Source organism: Festucalex cinctus, chromosome 16 (genome assembly GCF_051991245.1).
Source record: "Festucalex cinctus isolate MCC-2025b chromosome 16, RoL_Fcin_1.0, whole genome shotgun sequence".
Taxonomy (NCBI): domain Eukaryota; kingdom Metazoa; phylum Chordata; class Actinopteri; order Syngnathiformes; family Syngnathidae; genus Festucalex; species Festucalex cinctus.
The window spans coordinates 22,700,033-22,723,631 of NC_135426.1; the positions used below are offsets into that span (position 1 = coordinate 22,700,033).

General features: G+C 43.1%; 1 protein-coding gene across 11 annotated transcripts in view; it reads right to left on the reverse strand.

The window, feature by feature from the left end:
- Positions 1-23,599, reverse strand: part of ppargc1a (peroxisome proliferator-activated receptor gamma, coactivator 1 alpha) — a 205,254-nt gene that overhangs the window by 27,205 nt on the left and 154,450 nt on the right. For 7 of the 11 annotated variants that reach the window (XM_077500389.1, XM_077500381.1, XM_077500388.1 and 4 more), the window contains one exon: positions 9,789-9,968. In XM_077500389.1, the coding sequence (XP_077356515.1) occupies positions 9,789-9,968 (180 nt within the window). Of the gene's footprint in view, positions 1-9,788; positions 9,969-11,588; positions 12,043-23,599 lie in introns of those variants that run through there. The other 4 variants (XM_077500391.1, XM_077500386.1, XM_077500390.1 and 1 more) reach the window with 1 other exon arrangement.

Consider the following 23,599-nt stretch of genomic DNA (forward strand, 5'->3'; position numbering starts at 1 on the left):
TCTCCTTGTTAAGAGCGCACGAGCTATGCGGATGAATTGACATTAAGGCGGCATTGCGGGAGCGCGCTGGCTATTTATATGCCAGATGTCTGTCTCCGCTTTAGGAGGCCATGCGAGTAATACATCAGAGAGGAAATGGTTTGACCCATCAATGAAGATGTGTGTGCGTGCGTAGAAAGATAGATCTCCCGGGAACCATTCCACGCGGTTAGAACACTATCAGATGAGCTGATGGGGCACAAGAGAGGAAAAGAGAAAGTGAGAAGAGGATATAGATATATTAATATACTGTATATACATGTACAGGATGCGTGCGACCAGATCCGATCGAGACGGCCACCCTTGGGATGTGAGCAGGAATGTTCTTTCTTCTTCCTTTCCCGCAGCTCAAACCTGAATCGCTCAGGCACGGCTTTATTAGTGCGCCACAGAAACGGGAGCTGGAGATGAACTCGAGGCTCGAAATAAGCGTTTTTTTTTGCGTTGCGGTACGCGAGGCATTTTGCGCCACATCAAAACACGTCGCAAAACCGACAATCAACCACCTTAGACGGTCCCAAAAAGAAACGCTTGAGGAATTCGGGGCTACCGTATTTATCGGATTATACGTCGCTCCGGATTAGAAGTCCAACCAGCCAAAAAATGCATCATTAAGAAGGAAAAAACATATATAAGTCGCACTGGAGTATAAGTCGCATTTTTGGGGGAAATTTATTTGGTCAAATCCAACACCAAAAACATACATCATCTTCAAAGGCAATTTAAAATAAAAATAAAAGGGAGAACAACAGGCTGAATAAGCGTACGGTATGCTAACGTTACATGGCTGACATGCCTGCTAATGTCAGTAACGACGTAACATATTAAGAGTGAGTCGGAGGCGGAGTGTTGAAGGGCGGAGCCAAAGGCTGGCGTTTTATTGACATCAGCTTCTGAGGTCTTAACAGCAACTCCCCACTCAGCTAGAAGCTAACAGGCTAACTCCCCTTTTGCACATAACAAAACCTTCCCACCCGGAACTCTCCCTTCCCTTCGTCCCAACGTTCCAAGTTATTCATATAACGCTAGCATAAAGAACATGCTAACAAGTTTAGCAAACTATCAGTTTGACTCCAAATCACTAAACCCAATGAAATCTTCATCCTCGGTGTCACTTTTTAAACAACTCCCCCAACTCGGGAGGTAGACGATGCAATGTTGAACTTATCAACACAGGCCGAGAGCGCCCTCTTGCGGTTTAGTGTGAAAATAACATGTGAAATGATATAATAATGTGTTAATTTCACACATAAGTCGCACCAGAGTATAAGTCGCACCCCCTGGCCAAACTATGAAAAAAACTACGATTTATAATCCGAAAAATACGGTACTTATGCCGCACACCTAGCTACAAGTAGCAACGAGCTTCGACATGCTAATTCTAAGCTAACATAAGAATGACACGGCTAGCGAGGTTTAACACTAGAAATACGTGTCGCTGACTTTGAACAACAAAATGGCAGGCGGGCATGTGAGTGTCTAGACCAGGGGTGGGCAAACTCGGTCCTCGGGGGCCGGGGTCCTGCAGGTTTGAATGTTTCCCTGCTCCAACGCATCTGTTTCCAATGAACAGGATCGTTATCAGGATTATGCAGATCTTACTGATGAGCTTCAGAAGTGTTGGACAAAGGAGACACCGAAAACCTGCAGGACTCGAATTTGGACACCACTGGTCTAGACTGACATGAAGACTGACCAGTGGTTGAACAAATATTTGACAGCCAAAGCTACGGCGTGACTAAATGAAGCTCCTCACCTCCAGTTCAACTTAGCGACACGGCACTAAAAAGCCAACAGAGGGCGCCAAAGCATTTTTAAAATCTGCAAATCGGTGAATTTATCAAAGCCCGACTGTGAATATGTGCGAGAGTTTGCTGTCGTGTTTTTCAACAAAGGACGCCACCTTCACGCTTACACAGCTACGTGCTGTGCGTGTGCGTGACCTTCCGGGCGCGGCCAAGCCCGTCGATAGCGTTTTGTCGCAGTTACGGCTCGTCCTCGGAAGGACGCCGATGTGCTGTATCAAACAAATTGTGCACATCGTCGTTACAATCCGCATCTCGGTACAAGAAGGAAGGCGGGAGGCGTTTGTGTGCGCGTTGGCAATATCACAGATGTATGGGAATTGCAATGGCGGAATCTTTTTTTTTTGGCGGGGGGGAATGCAGTCAATTTGACGCGGCGGCGAAAGAAGGTCACCGTATTCAATTTGCGCTGAATGGCGGCGCGACAGGGAAACACCTGAAAGCACACGATCTTATCGAGGCCTCGCAGGCGCCGCCACTTACCCGCTGGCTAAAAGCTATTTGCTGATTACCAAATAAACGCATTATCTTTTACCTTGACTTCTGTTGTGTGAGCGCTTGGAAGCAGGTAGAAGGCGGAGTCTCTTATCCTGGTCGTGACTTTGCAAGCGCGCTATCTCAGCTGTCTCCACCCCCTTGCAAACCCGCCTCAGCACCACCCGGCCCCAGCGATTGTGGCGTACTTTCAAGTGCCATATGGGCTCGTCAAAGAGAGAGGACTTCACAAGGCTTTTGCGTCCGCTTTACAAGTAAAGAGAACAAAGCTGGTACAAGGTTCATCTTTGTCGAACATCAATGCCGCACATATGGACGCGAGCGTTCTGGCAGCGCGTTTGATGGGACTCTTACGCACCAAACTCGAGCCAGCCACGCCTCCGCGTTAGGTTTGTTTCGTGGGTCAATTTGAACTGCTGCTGCTGCAAAAAAGATGCTAATTCACAAGAATGACATTTTTTTTTTGTATATTAACTCATTCACTCACAGCCATTTTCACAGAAGCAATCCCGGCTGTTTTACTGGATTTTGACTGATTTTGCAAGGCCCACAGAATATTGTGTTCATTTGCTATAAAAGCAGGAACCTATCAAAAGAAAGATTAAAGTCTCTTCTTTCATCAGGAAAAAAAATAAATGTTTCTATCTGTTTCCGTTTTGCAGCAATTAGCATTAGATGAGAGCTAAGTTTCATCAGTTTTCACAAATCAATTCAAAATTGTAAGTAATTGAGCTTTTTTTCTACATGGCCCTGGTTGGCCCTCCTTTGCTCTGCTGCCACCTGTTGGCCGTTTGTGTAATAACTACCATTTCTGCAACCGTTCTTTGCAGTTGAGAGGCTGCATCAAAGCCTTCTGTATGCGCTAGCATAAAACAAAACAACAAAACGTATAAATACGTCTTTGGGACACTTAGACCATTAAAAAAACATATTTATACGTTATTGGGAGTAAATGAGTTAAATAATACAAGGTATGTTATCATGTGGCATCATGGCAACATGTTGGCGCGCGTATGAGTGCGTGGGTGAGTCTGGGGGAGGGCTGGATTATTGGCTTAGTGTTTTGGCCAGGTTAACGTGAAACAGCCCTGAAAGGCTCTTAGCCGAGATTACCACCATTGGCTAAAAATAGCCGTCACTGCCTGACGCACGCCGGGCTCCAAAAGACCCACTATCTGCTGTGCGCGCGCTTACGTTTCAATTACACACCTGTAGACGCTAGTGGCGTTGACGGGGGATCCACTCGGGGGTTTGGGATCAGCTGGGTAGGCTCACCAAAGCGTGCCGCAATCAGCAGCGGCGGAGGGATGAGTGTGGAAGGAGAGATAGTGCAAGACCAAAAAAAGGGATGCTCCCTTCCTTCCCTCGCGCTTGTTCCCAAACGCTCCCAGAAGGGACTATTGTTTGGGATCCGGCCGCCTTCCTCCTTCTACCGCCAGAAGAAACAAATCCTCCGCCTTGGGGAGCCAAAGGAGGAAGGGGGGGGCGACTTCGCCACAGATGACCCGAGCCTGGACGCGATAACGGGCGAAGATGAGGAAGGGGTGGTGCGTTGTGGCGGCTGTGGGTAATTCGTACGCCCCTTTGCTGAAGCGGTGTGGGCGGCGCATTCTCAAATGTCAGCATAAATTTGCAAAATCAAAGCACTCAGCAGGGGTGCAGGAACAGGAACAATAAGAGCCTTGCATGTGTGTGTTGTGAGCTAATCTACTGCTGATTTTTTTGAACACCACATCCAGGGGTGTCCAAACTTTTTCATTTGAGGGGCCACATACAGAAAATCCGAAGGACGCAAGGGCCACGTAATGTTATGAAGAGAAATTGTGTTTGGTCCTAAAAATTGGACAAATGATTTATTTGTGCTTTTGCATATTTAGAAAAAAATGCTACAGTATATAAACCAATTTATTTGTAATATGCCAGTAGGGTTATTATAGTTTTGGAATTTTTCATTTTAGTTTTTATTTTGTTTTGAGTTTTGTTCTTTAAAATTTTGTTAGTTTTAATTAGTTTTCAGGGTGGTTCTGTTAGTTTTTGTATTAGTTTTAGTTCTTTAATAAATTCTGAGTTTTAGTTTAGTTAGTTTCAGTATTAGTTTTAGTTTTTTTTTGTTTTTTTTTTATGTGCGCAATATTTACACCATGGGCGTGACGTCATTATTCCGGTTTATATCAAAATAAATCTACTAAAAATCACATTTAAAATCATCCCCAATGGCTCATGCATTCAATTAATTGCCAAAGACTAAGACAAAGGACATTTTTATTTTAGTTAGTTTTGTAGACATAAAATGCAGATTCAGTTAGTTTTCTTTTTTTAAAAAGCATCTTCGTTTTTATTTTATTTCATTAACGAAATTGTTTTTATTTTTATTTTAGTTTTTTCATTAGTTTTAGTTAACTAAAATAACCTTTAATAGCTCCTGTGTTTTTCGACACCTTCCCTTCTTACTTTGAGCATCTCCAAACATTTTTGTTTCTATTTTATTTGAACTGAGTCAAATGCCATTATTAGCAAATGTCGCGGGCCACTAATAAATGGACGGTGGGCCGCAAATGGCCCCCGGGCCGTAGTTTGGACACCACTGCATTAATCCAACCCATGCCCACCTTAACCCTCCTGTTCGGTTTATTTTTCAGGAACTTCAATAATGCTGCTGACCCGAGCAAGTTCGAGTTGAAAGCAATCCAAATAAACATTCACACTTATTAAGTAATTTAAATCTAGCAAAATAAGTTTCATACTGAAAAATGACTCTTTTTTTTTTATACTCTTATCTTTATATTAGGTCACTTTGACCCGGCATATTTAACTCATTTGCTCCCAATAACGTATAAATACGTTTTTTTTTGTTTTTTTTTAAGTTTTAAGTGTCCAAAAGACGTATTTATACGTTTTTTTATTTTTTTATTTTTTTTTTTTATGCTAGAGCATGCAGAAGGGTTTGATGCAGCCTCTCAACTGCAAAGAACGGTTGCAGAAATGGTAGTTATTACACAAACGGCCAGCAGGTGGCAGCAGAGCAAAGGCGATCAACCAGAGCCATGTTGAAAAAAAAGCTCAATTACTTACAATTTTGAATAGATTTGTGAAAACTGATGAAACTTAGCTCTCTTCTAATGCTAATTGCTGCAAAACGGAAACAGATAAAAACATACTTTTTTTTCCTGATGAAAGAAGAGACTTTAATTTTTCTTTTGGTAGGTTCCATGCTTTTATAGCAATCGAACACAATATTCTGTGGGCCTTGCAAAAATCTATCCAAATCCAGTAAAACAGCCGGGAGCGAACTGGATTGCGAAATGTGAAAATGGCGGCGAGTGAATGAGCTAAATATGAATATTAAACGTATAAATATTTTGAATTCAACAGGAGGTTTACCGAGCGAAATTGGCCCAAAGCAGCTACGCGGAGGCTGTCAGAGGGCGTGTGTGACAGAGCTCGGCGACGCATGATCGCATGCTTGTAGAATGTCCACGCACACTATCTTGGTAAGACTCTAAAGCCTTGGCATTTCATTTTACTAGCTGCAAAGCCCACAACCTTTTACTTCCAATCCTTGGGCTTTGATTCAGGCTGGCACCCGCCCAAACCTTCTCCTTCTCTACCCATCTGTCCTCATGTCTGTCTGGCCCGGGCATGGACAAATGCGGCGGGACGACATGACGGGATGACACGGATGGGCGGGTGCACCAAAAAAATAAAAATAAAAAATCCTGTGCGTCTGACTCACGAGAAAACGGAACAACTGGAATATTAGATCATGAGAATTGCTTGGATTCTTTTTGTTCCTGAGCGTTTGTTTTCGGGCAGAGTTCAATCATAACCGATCCATAACCGCTAGTGAAAATCCGAAAGGCTTACCCCATAGAAATTGTTTTGTTGTGGGTCAATCTGACCTATTCCAAAGTTAAATGAATACACAACAACCATCTGCTGCATGCATAGTCAATTTGTTGCATACCACAAATAGTTAGCAATAATAATATTTATAAGAATAATAATGAGAACCATTTTATTGGGATTTTCGTTCACCCATTTGCGACATTTACGTTCTCAAACATGCCCTGGCTCAAATTGACAATTTAAAAGTGGAACCATTCGATTCGGTTCGACCCTGTGGGATTACGATTCGATTATGGTACGGATCATTTTGAGAGGGTACGATGCAATTATTATTTTTTGTCGTCATTTTACCTGCATTTGAATGAACTTGTCTGTACTTAAATGCGCCATTTCTTTTGACGATATGTCTCTCCAATAAAAGACGCTTTGGTGAATGCGCTAACAACTTTTAACTCTTTGACTGCCAAAAACGTTTAATCACGATTAATAAAATCACAATGAATGCCACCATAAACGTTAAATGACGTCAACTACGTTTTTTTTTTTTTTTTAATCAATGGGCAGTGCAACATTTAAGTGCAGCGCTGTCTGGTCAATGGGTTGTGGAATCAAAATCACTCACTAACTATGGCCACCAGATGGCAGCATTGTATCTCTTCAATGGGCTACCCCCCGTGATTCCTATTACAATGAAAGATGACGAAATCTGATGAAATAGAACGTTTTCAATGATGATGTGAATGATAAAGTTTTGATAACGTGTGGCAGTAAAAGAGTTAAATAAAAATGATTTTTCCGATTCCAATTGTTTTCTTTTGTTTTTGTTGTTGTTAAACTCCTACTACTCTGTATTTAATATGAATCTATCTCATTTTTCCACCTGTTTTGGTATGTTTTATGTTCTTCCACACTAAAAAGTCATCCAGCCATGCTGAACACTTTCCATTTACTGTATATGTTCTCCCCTACCCCTTCATTGACCGCCAGCCGTGTAATCCTAGCAGGTCTCTGGCCGGTTCAAAAGACATTGGGTCAACACTTCCATGCTGTTATCTTTGGCAGTACATCAGGAAATTATTGGAGCTAGCGCCCCCCTTAACAACTGCGCCCCGAAATAGACGTACAGAGTCGGTCCAATTTTAAGAGGTGTCGATCACCAGCAAAGAAAGTTTTGTATGCGTGTGGGGGGGTTGCGGGGATTGTGGGGCGTGGCCTATCATACTGCACATTTCGCATCGGGAACAGTCGGTAACGGAGCAAAAGGCCAGCCAGGGGACACTCGTGATTCCCGCGTTGCTGCCCAGCACACGCTGCACGTCGTCAACCGGTTCCACGGCCACACAAAAGATATTTTCAGTCTCAAACAAGTGACCAGCTCGCCACGGGTGCTACTCAACCGGCAGATAAACGAACCCGGAGCAGGTTTTTTTTACTTTCTGGACTCGGATTTGCCGCCTGTGTGTAACAGTTTGTTTACTATGAGGACTGGAACGTCTTCAAACATGGCGGCCACGCCAACCTCGCCACAACCCGAAAGTGGCTCCAAGATGACAATCAGGATTTTATTATGCTGATGCTCCAGCAGGCTAATTAGGAAACACATCAGCAGGCCCCACCCCCCTCCCTCGCCACCCAACACCCCCCAAGCACTCCCCCTCCTCCCGGCGTTCTAATCCTTGCCAAGAGGCAAACTTTCCCCTGTCAGATTAAAAGGGATTAGCCGGGTCCTGCTACATGAAGAACTGGCCACTTCATTTGGTGACTTGAAACTTTCCAAAGACGGAGGGGGGGGTTTGCAAACTGTACCCCCTCATCTCACCCCCCCCCTACCCCTGCTTCTTCACGGCTAGAATTTGCAGAGCTTTCACTCAGTGTGACACAATCGCTGCCGGCGTGCGCGGCACGGGCTCGAAAACGTCGGCACGAGTGTACGAAATTCATGCGGAACACGTGCGCCCCCGCTGGCGGGGAACACGTGAGCAGGGGCCACATGACTGACCACAACAAAAACGGGGTAGAGTAAAATCCCATTTCTGTCTCGTAATAGCGCATTACGTTCATTTACCTGGCAAGACTCATTATTGGCCAAAGTTCAGTAAAATAACCAATAAGCAGTAAAGCAGGGGTGTCCAAACTACGGCCCGGGGGCCATTTGCGGCCCGCCGTCCATTTTTTTAGTGGCCCGCGACAATATGCTAAAAATGGCATTTGACTCAGTTCAAATAAAATAAAAACAAAAATGTTTGGAGATGGTCAAAGTAAGAAGGGAAGGTGTCGAAAAACACACTAAAACTAACGAAAAAAAATAACATTCAAAAAACAATTTTGTTAATGTGAAATAAAATAAAAACGAAGATGCTTTTTAAAAAAGAAAACTAACTGAAACTACATTTTTTGTTTATAAAACTAACTAAAATAAAACTATAATTGTAGCAAAAATGTCCTTCGTTTTTATCTTTGGTAATTAATTGAATGCAAGAGCCTTTGGGGGATGATTTTAAAATGTGATTTTTAGTAGATTTATTTCAAAATAAACCGGCCCATATAAGCCCATGGGGTGTTTTTTAAATATTGCACACAAGTAATACACATAAAAAAAAAACTAAAACTAACACTGAGACACTGCAATGCTGCCATCTGCTGGCCATAGTTAGTGGGTGTTTTTGATTCCACAACCTATTGACCAGGCAACGCTGCACTAAGATGTCGCACTGCCCATTGATTAAAAAAAAAACAGTTGACGTAATTTAACGTTTACGGCGGCATACATCGTGATTTTGCGAAACGTTATTAAACGTTTTTGGCAGTCAAAGAGTTAATATAAGAATTCAAACATGGTTAATTTGGCCTGCAACGCGAAGCAGAGTTAAAAGCTATTAAAGGGTACTCGGACTTCCATTGTTCTTAAACTGACACTTGTTGCTATTTTTAACCATATCGCTCGACTTGACGGCAGTCAGTCATGCCAGCTCCCACTTAGACTCCATTTGTGCGCGCGCACACACAAAAGGCAGCGAAACAGTTCTTGGCGCTGGCCGGCGAGGTTAAACACGGAAAGAATTTCGCCTGTTATCAAGTGTTGCCCGCAGGACCGCCCGGGCGCACGTTAACGGCAGCCGAAAACGTGAGCGCCTGACCGACGGCCATTTTCGTCCGATCCCGGCCTCCGCCCGTCTATCTACGGCAGCGATAAGGGCCCTCTAATGAAGACTGCGAGACTGACGGCTTTATGGCCCAGACTGGATCATCGACCTTGTTGGCAGCCTCACTGGGTGACAACAGAAGAAGAAAAAAAAGGAACAGTGGAAGGGTGATAGGGGGAAGATTAAAGTTTTACAAGGCTTTTGAGAAGCCTTTCTTTACGACGTGTCCAGAGTTTGCTTTCAGATGTGAGCCGCATTAGTAAGTGGAAGCCGAAATAAACACTTTTGATAAGGAGGGCCCGCCACTGTCAGGCCCCAAATAAGGCCACAAAGGTCCCGCCGGGCTTATCAAAGCTTCACGTTATCTCGCCTCTTGCGCGCCTGCTCTGTTTGTTTTTTTCCAGCACCAACACATCGTTCTCGCCAAAAAAAAAAAAAAAAAGATGCTGCCGCGACCTACCTCGAAAAGATTGGACGCCTCGTTGCCATACTGCGCAGAAATGATCTCCGATTGGTCGCTGTACCACTTGAGGCCGCCCAGGAAGCCGTCGGCGTCCAGGTCGCTGACGTCCAGCTCGGACAGGTCCAGTTCGGGGAGGTCGGGGCAGAGGGGCTGGTCTTCGCCGACCAAGGCAGCGCACTGCGAAAACGGGGGGGGGGACAATATGAACGATCGGCGCGACATAAACAGATCTGACGGCCACGTCGTTCCATTCCCACCCCCAAACCTGCGAAGCGCGGCCGCCCTGCACGAGACGGCCGCGCGTGCCTGCTGACATTTTACGTAATCGCCACGACTTGTCGTGGACTTTACGGGAGCAGCCTGCCTGCACCCTCACCGCCCAACTGTAACAGGACAGGAGGGGGGCGGGATGGGGTGAGGGGGGGTCAAACGAGGCTCTGGATGTTGTGAAAACAAACAGAGAGAAGGAGAGCGAGCCAAAGAGCAAGATGGGAAGGGGTGGGGCTAATTTGCATGTCTCAGCTGATTTTTTTTTTTTTTGCAGGGTCATTGTGAATGGAACTGGAACTGCTGTGCAAACAAAGCCCATTGCTGCCCTTTTCGCATCAACAGACAGCGAAAGATGGCGCAAACATGAAAGCTCCCAATTTAGGTACCTGGCCGCACATCAAGATAACGGTGCACATCCTCCGGGACGTGTGCCCGAGCAAGGAGGGACGTGAGGTTGGGCTGAGGTCAAAAAAAAAAAGAAAAAAAAAGCCGGGAGACGTGTCGCTTGTGCGAGGGCCGGCCAGACACCCACCGGGGTCACAGTTCATCTGTCCCCCTCACACGAATACACAATGACTTCAAGACTTGTGACGAGACAGCTGGGTTGTGTTGCACACGCGACTGGGTGTGTGTGGGGGGGGTCTTGTGACTGTGAAATGATCCAGTCTGACAAGGCACGGCAGCCAAAGACTGCAAAGCAGAGGTCCCGAATTATCTGATGGACTTCCCAGCCGGGTGCAAAGTGATGGACTGGCGCCTACAACAAGACAAAGATTTACCCCACATAAAGCTTGAGCGGAGGGCATCGAGAAGAAGCTGCTGCTGCTGCTGCTGCTGCTACCTTATTCCTTGTATAGCGTGCGCGCACATTTTGGACACAATCGTGAAGCAGCACTGCGGAGAAATCTCCAACAAGCAGGGGAAATAATCCGCACCTCCGCAGAGCATCACTGCGCAGCACGGCGGAGATGAAAAAAACTGCTGGCAGGTGCAAAGAAAACAAAACAAAAAAGTCGAATTGTGTGCTAATGTGCTCATGTGGCTGATTAAAGATCGAACGTCAAACAGTGGTCCCCCTTTTTTTTTTTTTTTTTTTTGTTTGGCGCGAGCAACCTTTGCTCCCGTGCAAAAAAAAAAAAACGCGCACCAAGGGACTCCGTGCGTAAAACGAAACACACGCACACACACACACACACACAATAGTGACGCCGTGAAAACCTTTCCGGACGGTACCCGAACGCACCACGGGAGCGATACATCCGAGGAGTGAAAATGTCCCCTTTTTTTTTTTTTTTTTTTTTTTTTAAATTATTTTGCGAAAGCTACACCAGGAATCAAGATGGGGAAAAGAGGAAAACATTCCGCTTGTTTAACAGTTGCCAAATAGTCCCGCGTTGTGCATCCTCAACTGGGGGTCCACATTACCGCGTTTACGCATCGGGAAAGAAAAAAAAAAAAAGCTCCGTCGCTCCAGCAGTCCACAAGGATACGATTCATTTGTTTTGTTTTGTTTTGCATGGTGCTCACCTCTAATTCTCTCCACACCGAGTCCTGGTTACACCTGTCCCACGCCATCCAGCCACTGAATGACGGCTCCGTGGAAAAAATAAATAAATAAAAAATAACCCAAACAACCCCCAAAATACTTGTTTCAAAAAAAAAATCGTCGGGAAAGGGGCTGAAAAGGAAAAAAAAAGAGGGAGGGGGAGGGGGGATAGAAATCAAGTGAAAAAGAAATCCACGCACGCTTCCCAGTCGCTCGCGCGCAGGCAACTGCTGCCCCTCGCCGAGAATGAACCGAGGGCACCTGTCTTACAACTGCTTTCCATCACATGACAAAGCTATTAAAAGTAGGCAGGGAGTGACTCCGCGTCCACGCTACTCGCCAGTGACGCGCGCGGAGGGGGGGTGGGGGGGGCGTGGTCTGCCCGCAGTTTCGTCGCTCCGCCGTGCGTGCACGCTCACTTTGAACATTTGCAAGGATTCCTATTGGCTTTTCTGCAACAAATAGAAGCAAACGTGCAAAAGGGGGCTGCATGCAACAGCAAGTCAATTAAACTGTAAGTGCACAGAGCAAATGAACATTTGCTAACTAATCAATAAAATATTTCCCACACCTTTGGAACGTTTCACAAAATATTGGCTTTGTAGTTTTTGCACAATACGGCTCTCAAACATAGACTGTAAGCATTTGCAGTAAAAAAATTAAAAAAAAAATGTGAATAGCCTACAGTACTGCAGATTGCACCATGGCAGCAAGATAATACTTTCACACTTTACTGTATTTGACCACAGTTTTACTGTCAACTAGACTAAGCAATTTCTGGAGAAATTGCGCGGGAATGCTGAAAGCCGAATGCTAATAGCTGAATGCTAATGAAGGAAATAAAAAGAAACTCTGTGAAAATTACAAAGTAATTAACTGTTAATTACTAGTAATAGTAGTAGTAGTAGTAGAAACAGTATTCACTTCAGTTTTAATAACTTAAAAAAAAAGAAAAAAGAAGAAGCATGTACAGTGTCAGTCCCATTGAAAATGAATGGGGAAAAGTTGATCTTTTAAAATTATAGGAGTACTGTAAGTAATACGGAGTCAAACGATAAATACCCCAAAAGGCGCAAATTTTGTCAGCAAGTTCAAAATTTGAACGGTGTAAATCGCAAGTATTATGTGGGAGTAGTTTGATGGCAAAAAAAAGTGAGGAGAATAAAATGCTATCATAAGAAAATAATAAGTAAGATGAAAGAATCTCAATAACATATGTGGGAATGATTTCAGCATTCCCACAACAACATTGCATCATGGGAAGAAGGAGAGAAAACGGAAACCTGTCTTCCCCAGCCCGCAAAGAAATTTTTTTTCCTGCCAGCCCATCAAGTTCTACCAAACGACAACTTCAACTCAATGTACAGAACAAACTGCCAGTCGGATGTATGGAATTGAACTCAGGCTGTGTTCACATTGCAAGTCGATACAGTTGTGTACAGTTGTTTTACTGGATTTTGACTGATTTTGCACTGATTATGTTTCTATCTGTTTCCGTTTTGCAGCAATTAGCATTAGAAGAGAGCTAAGTTTCATCAGTTTTCACAAATCTATTCAAAATTGTAAGTAATTGAGTTTTTTTTCAACATGGCCCTGGTTGATCTCCTTTGTTCTGCTGCCACCTGCTGGCCGTTTGTGTAATAACTACCATTTCTGCAACCGTTCTTTGCAGTTGAGAGGCTGCATCAAAGCCTTCTGTATGCTCTAGCATAAAAAACAAACAAAAAACAAAACGTATAAATACGTCTTTGGGACACTTAAAACATTTAAAAAAAACGTATTTATACGTTATTGGGAGTAAATGAGTGTCCAAAATTTAACCATATCTTTATTTTTAGATTCTTCGGTTTCATCAAACATTTATTTTTTTTGTTATATAAATGCTTAATGAAAAATAGGTTTGTGAGCTAACAAACCAATAAGTGAAAAAAAAAAAAACATCCAAAGATAAACGTATTTTTCATTCGCCTATATGTGTCACGAACTTTTCGATTTCATTTGTTGTGAAAATTTTGGGGTAAAAACATGTTCTGTTAACTGGCTGACAAGTTTCTGCTGACCCTTCAGCTTTCGTCAGAGCTGTCAAAGGCTGAAGCGTCAGCCAAAACCGTTCAGAAAACTTCTCGTTAATCAAAAGATATTAATATGAAGTTCCAAACACAAGAAGTTGGAAACTTATTGTATCATAAAAGATGATAGAGGAACGCAAATGATTGTACATGTGTCACTCGTAGACAATATCACGCAAATTGCCTTCATACCTTTCGTGTAATCCCGCTAGCTAACAAATAAACAAAAATAAATCTGGATAATCATGTTTACATCAAAACTCACAAGCATAAACAGAGATGAGCAGTTTTATCGTAATCCCGCGAGCTTAAGGAAGCCGGACATTTGAAATGGTCATTTCTCGTGCCGCTTCCACGAGCAAATGGTTAAAACTCGCGTCTCGAGCTTTCTCGAAGGAACTGGCGAGTTTTGGATTTCCTGACAGATCAGGTTTTTGCTTGCAGACCAACTTGGAACGGGTGTGCTTTGTAATTCAGCGTTTCTTCAGCCATTCGGAGGCAGTAAAAGGACAGCTGGCAGTATCAAGTGTGTATACAGTGTCAACACGACGTGTATAGGCAACACGAGCTGGCTTAAATCAAAACAAGAGCCTTGTGGATACGTTCAACAAAGAGGCTTTTGACACAAAAATGTGTTTTTCTTTTTCTAATCCAACCAAGTTAGTCAGTTAGTCAAGTGCACCCCTATTTCCCTGTGAATAAGCCTATTAACTCGTTCACTCGCCGCCATTTTCACAGAAGTAGTCCCGTTCGCTCCCGGCCGTTTTACTGGATTTGGACTGATTTTGCAAGGCCCACAGAATATTGTGTTCAATTGCTATAAAACCATGGAACCTATCAAAAGAAAGATTAAAGTCTCTTCTTTTCCAAGGGAAAAAAAAGTATGTTTCTATCTGTTTCCGCTTTGCAGCAATTAGCATTACAAGACAGCTAAGTTTCATCAGTTTTCACAAATCTATTTAAAATTGTAAGTAATTGAGCGTGTTTTTTTTTCTAGATGGCCCTGGTTGATCTCCTTTGCTCTGCTGCCACCTGCTGGCCGTTTGTGTAATAACTACCATTTCTGCAACCGTTCTTTGCAGTTGAGAGGCTGCATCAAAGCCTTTTGTATGCTCTAGCATAAAAAAACAAAACAAAGAAGCGTATAACTACGTCTTTGGGACTCTTAGAACATTAAAAAAAAAACGTATTTATACGTTATTGGGAGCAAATGAGTTAAGTGCGCTAAAGCAGTGTTTCTCAACCACTGTGTCGTAGGAAATTGTCCAAGTGGTAACAACCGGTGTTGGGAATAACGGCGGTTAAACTAACTCTTTTTTCATAAACGGACTAATCGAACTAATCATTCGCCTCTTATTTGAAACGTCATTATTGTATGTGAAATGCGTTGCGCTATAATTCATTTACAGTCAAACCTCGGTTTTCGAACATAATCCGTTCCAGAAGGCTCTTCCAAAAGCGAACTGTTCGAAATCCGAAACAGTTTACACAAATTAAATTAGCGCAGTTAAGCTAGCGTCATTTAGAACACTAAATCTCGATATCTGTTTCCCCTTTGCACACGGTGCAGAGATGGCACCTAAGAACCACGCCACTGCCCGAATCGAAGCAGGTGGCGTGTGCAGTGACCTCACAGAGCCCAGATGGACCGCTAGCACACGGGTCGCCATAGGAGGGAGCAGCGGGGAATCAACTGTCCTCCTTTGATAATGAAAACGAACAGTTCATACGAACATCCTGGGCCCTAGAACGGCGCCATATGTACACCGAAAAGGGAACTGGAGGCTACATCCTGTTTCTTTCCGTGAGTCGCCCTCAAAAGGCTCATCTGAGCCGACTCTGCATGACCATTAAGACAAAACTAAATAATGTAATGCAATGTAATAATTCCAATGTGATGATTGACACTCTTGGGTGACCCTTTGATTAGAATCAAACAGGGTGATGGGGATGATTCTGAAAGGAAAAGGAGGGATAAATGCAAAATGTATCTCCAAATGTTTCACTCCCAACCATTTTCACAGAAGCAATCCCGGCTGTTTTACTGGATTTTGACTGATTTTGCAAGGCCCACAGAATATTGTGTTCGATTGCTATAAATGCATGGAACCTATCAAAAGAAAGTCTCTTCTTTCATCAGGAAAAAAAAAAAATGTTTCTATTTTGCAGCAAATAGCATTAGAAGAGAGCTAAGTTTCATCCGTTTTCACAAATCTATTTAAAATTGTAAGTAATTGAGCTTTTTTTTCTACATGGCCCTGGTTGATCTACTTTACTCTGCTGCCACCTGCTGGCCGTTTGTATAATAACTACCATTTCTGCAACCGTTCTTTGCAGTTGAGAGGCTGCATCAAAGCCTTCTGTATGCTCTAGCATTAAAAAAACAAAACAAAAAAAACGTATAAATACGTCTTTGGGACACTTAGAACATGAAAAAAACGTATTTATACGTTATTTGGGAGCAAATGAGTTAAACAATACATATGATTGTTCTATCTATCAGATCTAAGTCCTACCCCTATCAACCCCATTTGTCACTCCCAGTTGTCGAAATACTTTTATCCCCACCACGCAGAATGACATCACTGTCAAATCAAACTTCCAAAAATGGCAGCGGCATTTGCGTTCACACCGCCTTGTGCATTGAGCCACTCTTCCGGACACTATGTATATCTGGAGTGGAGCCGAGTCCATATAGAACGGAGTGTGAAAAGTTGTTCACACCCATCTGAAGGCGAGCACAGGTGACGGACGCTCCCTCGAGGCGTTAAATGTTGCACGTGGCGCAGGCGCACACTTGACAAAATACGCTTCAGACGGAGCCATTTAAAGTGCAGATTTTCATTGGCTTCACTATCGGGCTGCCGCTTCATCGCTAAACGGCTAACAAGTCGGGGCATAATATATCTTCGCGACCAAACTCGTACCGAATTGCGCCTCTGGCGGGTCACGGAGAGCGAAAGGTCTCAATGATTAAACAATCTCTCCCAGGAGTCCACTGACAAGTGGAAGTGGCCCCAGCCAAAATGGGGCTAATCCACAGATAATTATCTTTGTTTGAATATTCAACGCGGCCTGACTGGCAGCGCGTGAGGTTCTTAGCGTGTCTCATCTCCAAGAGCTGTGCGATGGCCGTCGGGTAAAAGCTGCAATAAGGCGTCGTTACGAATGCACGATGCTCTTGGGCCACCAACATTCGAAACAAGCATGTCTCCAAACAGACCTGACCCGTACCACACTTTTCACGGACCACGGTCGTCCCAGGAGACCCGAAGGAGAGGACCAACAACAGCCATCGCAGATTTCTATGGACAACAATCATCTAAAGCAATGGATGGGCAAACACGGTCCTCGAGGACCCGAGTCCTGCAGGTTTTGGATGTTTCCCTTCTCCAGCACAGCTACAGCTACATGATCGGCTCATCAGCAAGCTCTGTCATAAGTATCCTGTTGATTGGAATCAGCTTGTGATGGAAGAGGGGAAACCCCTAAAACCTGCAGGACCGAGTTCGCCCACCTCTAATGAGACTTTGGACTGTCATCGCCATAGGAGAGTACTGCAGGAGACAGTACCCTCTTACATCTCAAGAAAAAAAAAATCTAACAAACTACGGAGTACAGTTTCTGGAGAGACTTAGTTCCATTGTGTTCAGAGGAGAGTACTGGTCCTCAAGGAGACTACGGACTACAGTGGTTTCAGGATATTCCAGACTACGGTCATTTTGGAAGACTTTGGCCTACGTGATCAAAGGAGACTACTGATTATCGTGGTCTTGGGAAACTATGGACTGTAGCCCAGAGGAGACTCGAAACTGGTTTTAAAGGGAGTAGGAGACTATGGACAATGGGCATCAAAGAAGAGTACCGTATTTTCCGCACTAAGGCGCATCTAAAAGCCTTCAATTTTTTTAAAAACTGACCATGCGCCTTATTATAATCCAGTGCGCCTTATATATGGATCAATATTGAGCCGCAACAGGTCTCGCTGTCGAGACGCCATCGGTGACCTCTGCACGATCGGTGACGCGCATGCTCAGAAGATCCCGCCATCTTGGATCGCTAGCTAATACTAAAACTTTACCTCAGAAAAAATAATAAAACAGCTGTTTATTCATTTTGGGAGTGAATGTTGTCAGAAAGCTGGTTTGTAATCTATTCATAAAGTTTGACTGACCTATCCGACTTTTGTTGACATTCCCTTTAGCGCAGCACCATCTAATGGATGCATAACGTAACCCCAGCCTCTACTGTAGCGCCCTATATATGGAAAAAAGTTTTAAAATATGTCATTCATTGAAGGTGCGCCTTATAGTGCGGAAAATACGGTACAGACTATGGTTGTATTTCAAGAGTATGTTTCTTTCTTCTTCTTTTTTTTAAATTTTATTATTATTATTATTTTTTTTTTACAGAGTTGGCATTTGTATGTTCACCATTAGAAATGAAGTGTGTTTAAAAAAAAAAAAAAGGAGGTTTTGGTCCCAGTGCGAGTGCGCAAACGCTTTCAATCGATGAACTCCGCTGTGTCATTTAGCCCCTCTCAGGATGGCAGCAGTGGTGGCGGGCTACTTTCCCCCGTGGAGACCACGGCCCACATTATTGAGGCAAATGGGCCAGTTAGCCGCGGAACTGAAAATAGCATCTGTCCCACACGGGGAACCCTGGAGGGAGAGAGAGGGGCAACAGAGGACATGGCTTCCCCTCCGTACGCTGCACTGTCACCCGCCATGGATGAATAATATCAGTCACCCCCACGACTATGTTGTTGTGATGCTACTGAACTAGTTTTAAGTCATGAAGTCATGCAAGATGCATGCGGAGAGTGGTGCGAAGACCGCGCTAAACTGGCGCTCCGGGCCTGGGAATTGTGCGGCACTTTGCTTGGATATAGCACTCTGAAGAAATATTAAAATTTATGGAGTGAGTGGCTGTGCAGATAAACAAGACTTGTGCTTTAAAACGGGACAAATTCTGAGACACCAAAATGTCTGGTGCTGCTAAAAAAAAAAAAAAAAAAATGTCAGCTCAATCTTTTACAGTGAGTGGCTATAGCTTGAGCGAGTGATGACGAGTCCAACAAAAATGTATTCTGGAATGTGAAAAATTCATTGAGATCTCATCGCTCGCTCCAGGCAAATGCATCTTTTTTTTTTTTTGCGAAAGAAAAAAAAAAAAAAAAAGTCTCCTGTGAATCACAAGGAGCCCCAAAGCACAACAGATGTTGCTTGATTTCCAGAATTAACGGCGAGAGGCGGGGCCGGATACCTTGACAGAGCAGCGCTCGCGATGCTCAGCACTTTGAAAGAGCGCCAGGGAGGAATTAGGTCAGCCGGAGTGCAGCGTGCGCCCTGTGGAACGCCGTGTTCAAAAAGCATCAGCGGGAGGCAAGCTGGAATGGCAGGTAGAAATGTTCCCAAAAAAAAAGTCACACCCATGAGTCCGGCCTCGTTTTTTTTATGACACGCCAATCAAATGGTTGCTGCAACACATTATACCGACTACGAAATTGTGATGCTTTCGAAAGCACGATACATGTTCGTTTACAAGGATTCCCAGATTGTTTTACCTTTTCCAGTATTTGGAGCAACACGAAAACATAAACAATGGCAATTTTCTCGAGTAATCACCAACACATTCAACGTAAACTTGTGTTGGTCAGTTTGTATTTCATGAACTTTGAGGTAAAGGTCCAAAAAGGCCTGATCGATACCTTAAAAGTTTCTACTGACAGCTGTTGCTTTTAACTCATTTACTCCCAATGACGTATAAATACGTTTGTTTAATGTTCTAAGTGTCCCAAAGACGTATTTATACGCTTTTTTGTTTTGTTTTTTTAATGCTAGAGCATACAGAAGGCTTTGATGCAGCCTCTCAACTGCAAAGAACGGTTGCAGAAATGGTAGTTATTACACAAACGGCCAGCCGGTGGCAGCAGAGCAAAGGAGATCAACCAGGGCCATGTAGAAAAAAAGCTAAATTACTCACAATTTGAAATAGATTTGTGAAAACTGATGAAACTTAGCTCTCATCTAATGCTAATTGCTGCAAAACGGAAACAGATAGAAACATACTTTTTTTTCCTGATGAAAGAAGAGACTTTAATCTTTCTTTTGATAGGTTCCATGCTTTTATAGCAATAGAACACAATATTCTGTGGGCCTTGCAAAATCAGTCAAAATCCAGTAAAACAGCCGGGATTGCTTCTGTGAAAATGGCGGCGAGTGAATGAGTTAAAGGAGAGTTTGGACTACGGTTATTACTAAGAAGTGACAACTCACAAGAGCCATCAAAGGAGATTTTGGACTGCTGTCATCAGAGCGTGTAAACTACTCTTATCAAAGAAAAATCCACCGTATAGCGACAGAATATTGTGACGTTGAATGACCTCACTTCCCCCTTGGCGAGCGTCACGCTTTGGGAAAGGAAATTCCGACTGTTCCCTCGCTCGCGATATACGGCGAGTTGTAACCAGACGCGGCTTCAAAGACGTCGCGGCGCGATTACCTCGGACGTGCGTGTCAAAAGAAATCCAGATTTTCATGATCTTCGGACGGCTTGGCAGCCTTCCATAAACGTGCGGCGCTGGTGTAAGCACATTGCAGATTTTGTGCTGAGAGGGCAACCATGTTTTTCTGAAAACAAACGCTGATTTTCCCATACCATCGTCACGTCAAAATCATCCCCGGCTGCGGGTTTTGCCGCATCCTGTGTCCACCGGGAACGCCGCCGCCGCCGCCGCCACGCGAAGGTGATTAATCAGCACTGGCATTGGGCACTCTGGTCCAGATGACGCGTACAATTAAGGAGTAATTAGCATGTCGTCTACATGAGGAAATACGACACGCAAGATTCCGGAAACCAGAACCAGAACGCCAGCCGTGCCCTCCGAGATAACTTCCTTTCGCTGACACGCTTACTTCCTTAACTTCTTTAAGTCAAACTGCCTTACTTGTTTATTTACATGCTAATGCACTTAAGCACTCATTTACCAACTTGTTTGGTGTATTTACATGCTAACCCACTTAACAGGTGCTTCCATTCAGCAACCAATTCGCTTCTTATTTCATTTCGGAAGACGCGGTCGCTGCTTAATTGAAATATTAAGCTAAGGTGTGTTTCTGTAAGAGGTGCAAATTTGTGGAACAATTTTGGTAATGAGCTGAAAAGATGCAAGTCACTTGCTGAGTTTAAAAAAATGTTTTAAAGAAAAGTTCAAGAGCATTATTTAAGTCTGACATAAGCTAGTACAATTGTAATAATGTTTTTTTGTTTTTTTTCCCGATGTACCAGAATGAGCATAATGAAAATTGTATATGTGAGTATGTGGATGTATTATCATCGTTTATTTCTATTAATTTTATGTATATACGCTATATGAGCAGGATCATATATTTTCTTTTATTGTATTATAAATGACTAGATAAGTTTTCAACTTCTTCCTACTCCCTTTTGAACATGCAGATTGTTATTGACTGATTTTATGTTTCTTTTATGTGAAAATTTTCTTTTCTGCTGTCTCTCTGTTTGTGTGTTTATGCTGTATGTTCAAATCAATCAATCAATCAATCAATCAATTGAGAGGCAATCTCGTGGGTTCATGTAGCTCACTCTGTACGGTGGCTGCACACAATGGGAGATGGCCAAGATGCCCTTTTCATGTTGCGGGTCACTCCCGGCTGCAACAATAAGTCCGAACGGGCCTTATCGCTTCCTTGTAAAGCTTCGGGATAAGTCAGAGCCTCGTTTCACGGCTCTTGTGGGAAATGTCGGGATGAATAAAACCAAAAGGGATCTTCTCTGCCCTCGCACCTTGTACGGTATTCCCCCCCCCCCCCTCGTTGTTGATGTTGTTGTTGTCGGAGGCGAGCTTTCGGATGATGTTCCGCCTCATTATTTCACATTTACCTCGGAGAATCCCCCCGCGACATTCTGTATTCCCGCGCTGTCCTATTAATCCAAACGCTGTCGAGATTATTAAAAGGTTCGCCACTGCGTTTCGAAATCCGAAGGAAACAAAGTTAAGGTCTTCTTGAGGCACCTCGTTGTTTTTTTTGTTTTTGTTTTTCCCATTACATCAATTTCACACCTTTACTACCAGTTTTCTGTAAAAAGGTGAGAAAATGGGAATGGGGTGGCTACGAGGAAGACAGAGGGGGTAAAAAATGAGGTACACGGATTCACTGATGTGAAATTTGAGGGCCGGTCTGGATGAGAGTAAAACTGGTTGGCAAAATTGGTAGAATTGTGTTTTGGGAATGATGGAGGAGAAAATGTTGATGTTAGGGTTTGGATTACCAAGGGTGGAAAAGTACCTGGAATCTTCCGTAGAATTCCAAAGGAGGTCCCTACTATGACCCCTCTTTATCTTTGGTTAAATGTGTGTTCATTTAAGCTGACGTGACACATATTGAAGCCGACAATTGCTTTATGGCGTCCTGGCCAAACACTTTTTTTTTTTTTTTTTTATAGTCTTGCGTCACCCAAGCCTTTCATGTGTTCATTGCGGCATAAGTAGAACGTTCATTCAACTACTGGTGGTAAAATACCCAGCGATGATTTACACATGTACAAAATGCAGGAAGTTGATAAGGAAAAAAAAACAAAAAACGTGCAATCCCAGTGAGGAAACTTTTGGGAAGAGATTTGTCAACACGGCTCTGATACGTTGACTAATCTTCTATCCTGCATAATTAATGACGTGCATTTTTAATTACCCCTGTGTGAAGCTTTTGTTTATGGAGCCCCACTGATGGCCCATATTAACAAAGTTAGCTTAATGATAGAGGTATTTTACCTAATCGCATTTTTATTACTCCCGCCAAGAACGGAGCAATTAATTAACAATGGGCAAATTAAGTTCCTCGCCTGTAATGGCGAAACCTACACAGGACATCGTTACAAATAGTCAGAATAATTCATAATGCCGCCAAGTCGGGTGGCGCGATGGCGACGGCAGCGGCGAGAGAAATTTAATATTCCCGACAGACGACTGACTGAGCTGGAATAAATTACGTATAAAGGCGATTGGCGGACATGTTGGACGTATTGCACAGCAAAGCGAAATCATTTTTTTTTTTTTAAGAGTTTTTGGATTATGTACTAAGGGGACACCAACAGGAAGTGAAAAAGGAAGAAGATACTGAGTTTAGCATGCTCAGTAGCGCCCTCTGGAGTATTAGAAATTGTGCATTTGGTAGTCGATAAGTGTAACAAAAACTGTTTTGAATCTGAAAATTGTATTTATTTATTTTTTTATTTAAAAGATGCAGTAGAAGATGTTGCATCGAATTAAACTGAACTGAATCAGTGCACCTTGAAATATACATAGGTATCAAATTGTATTCTATTGGAGAGATATTACAAGGAAATGTTAATGCCACATTCATTCAAATGTATGCAAAATGACAGCAAAAAAAAAAAAAAAAAAGTCATTTTATCATAACCTCTCGAACTGTGTCGTCTATTGGGTAGAGTCACCATTCGTTCAAATGGTGGCTGGTCTAAATTTTGCCCCCATCTAAAATTCCTTGAACACTTTTTTTGCTACACATTTATTCACAATGACTTTCCTGACAGTCTATTATTGTATTAAAAAAAAAAAGTTCTTCCACATCAAATCCATCCAAACAGCTTCATTTGTCAAAGAATTGTCTCGAAATTGTCTTCAGAAGTTGAACAATGAAGATTCAATAACAAATTCATGAATTTTGATTTTTTTTTTTTTTTTTTTTTGTGCAAATGGTGTACAAATGAAGTAAAGCTGATACCTGCAACCACACAAAAAAAAAAAAAAAAAAAAAAAAAATGGTGAGATTCCGTCACAAGGGAGAGAATTGGACTGCCAAAGACGTATATGAAAGCGCATAATCTTTTAAGCTTGCATTTGAAGCTAATCTTCCATTAAAGAATAGTACAGTCGCTAT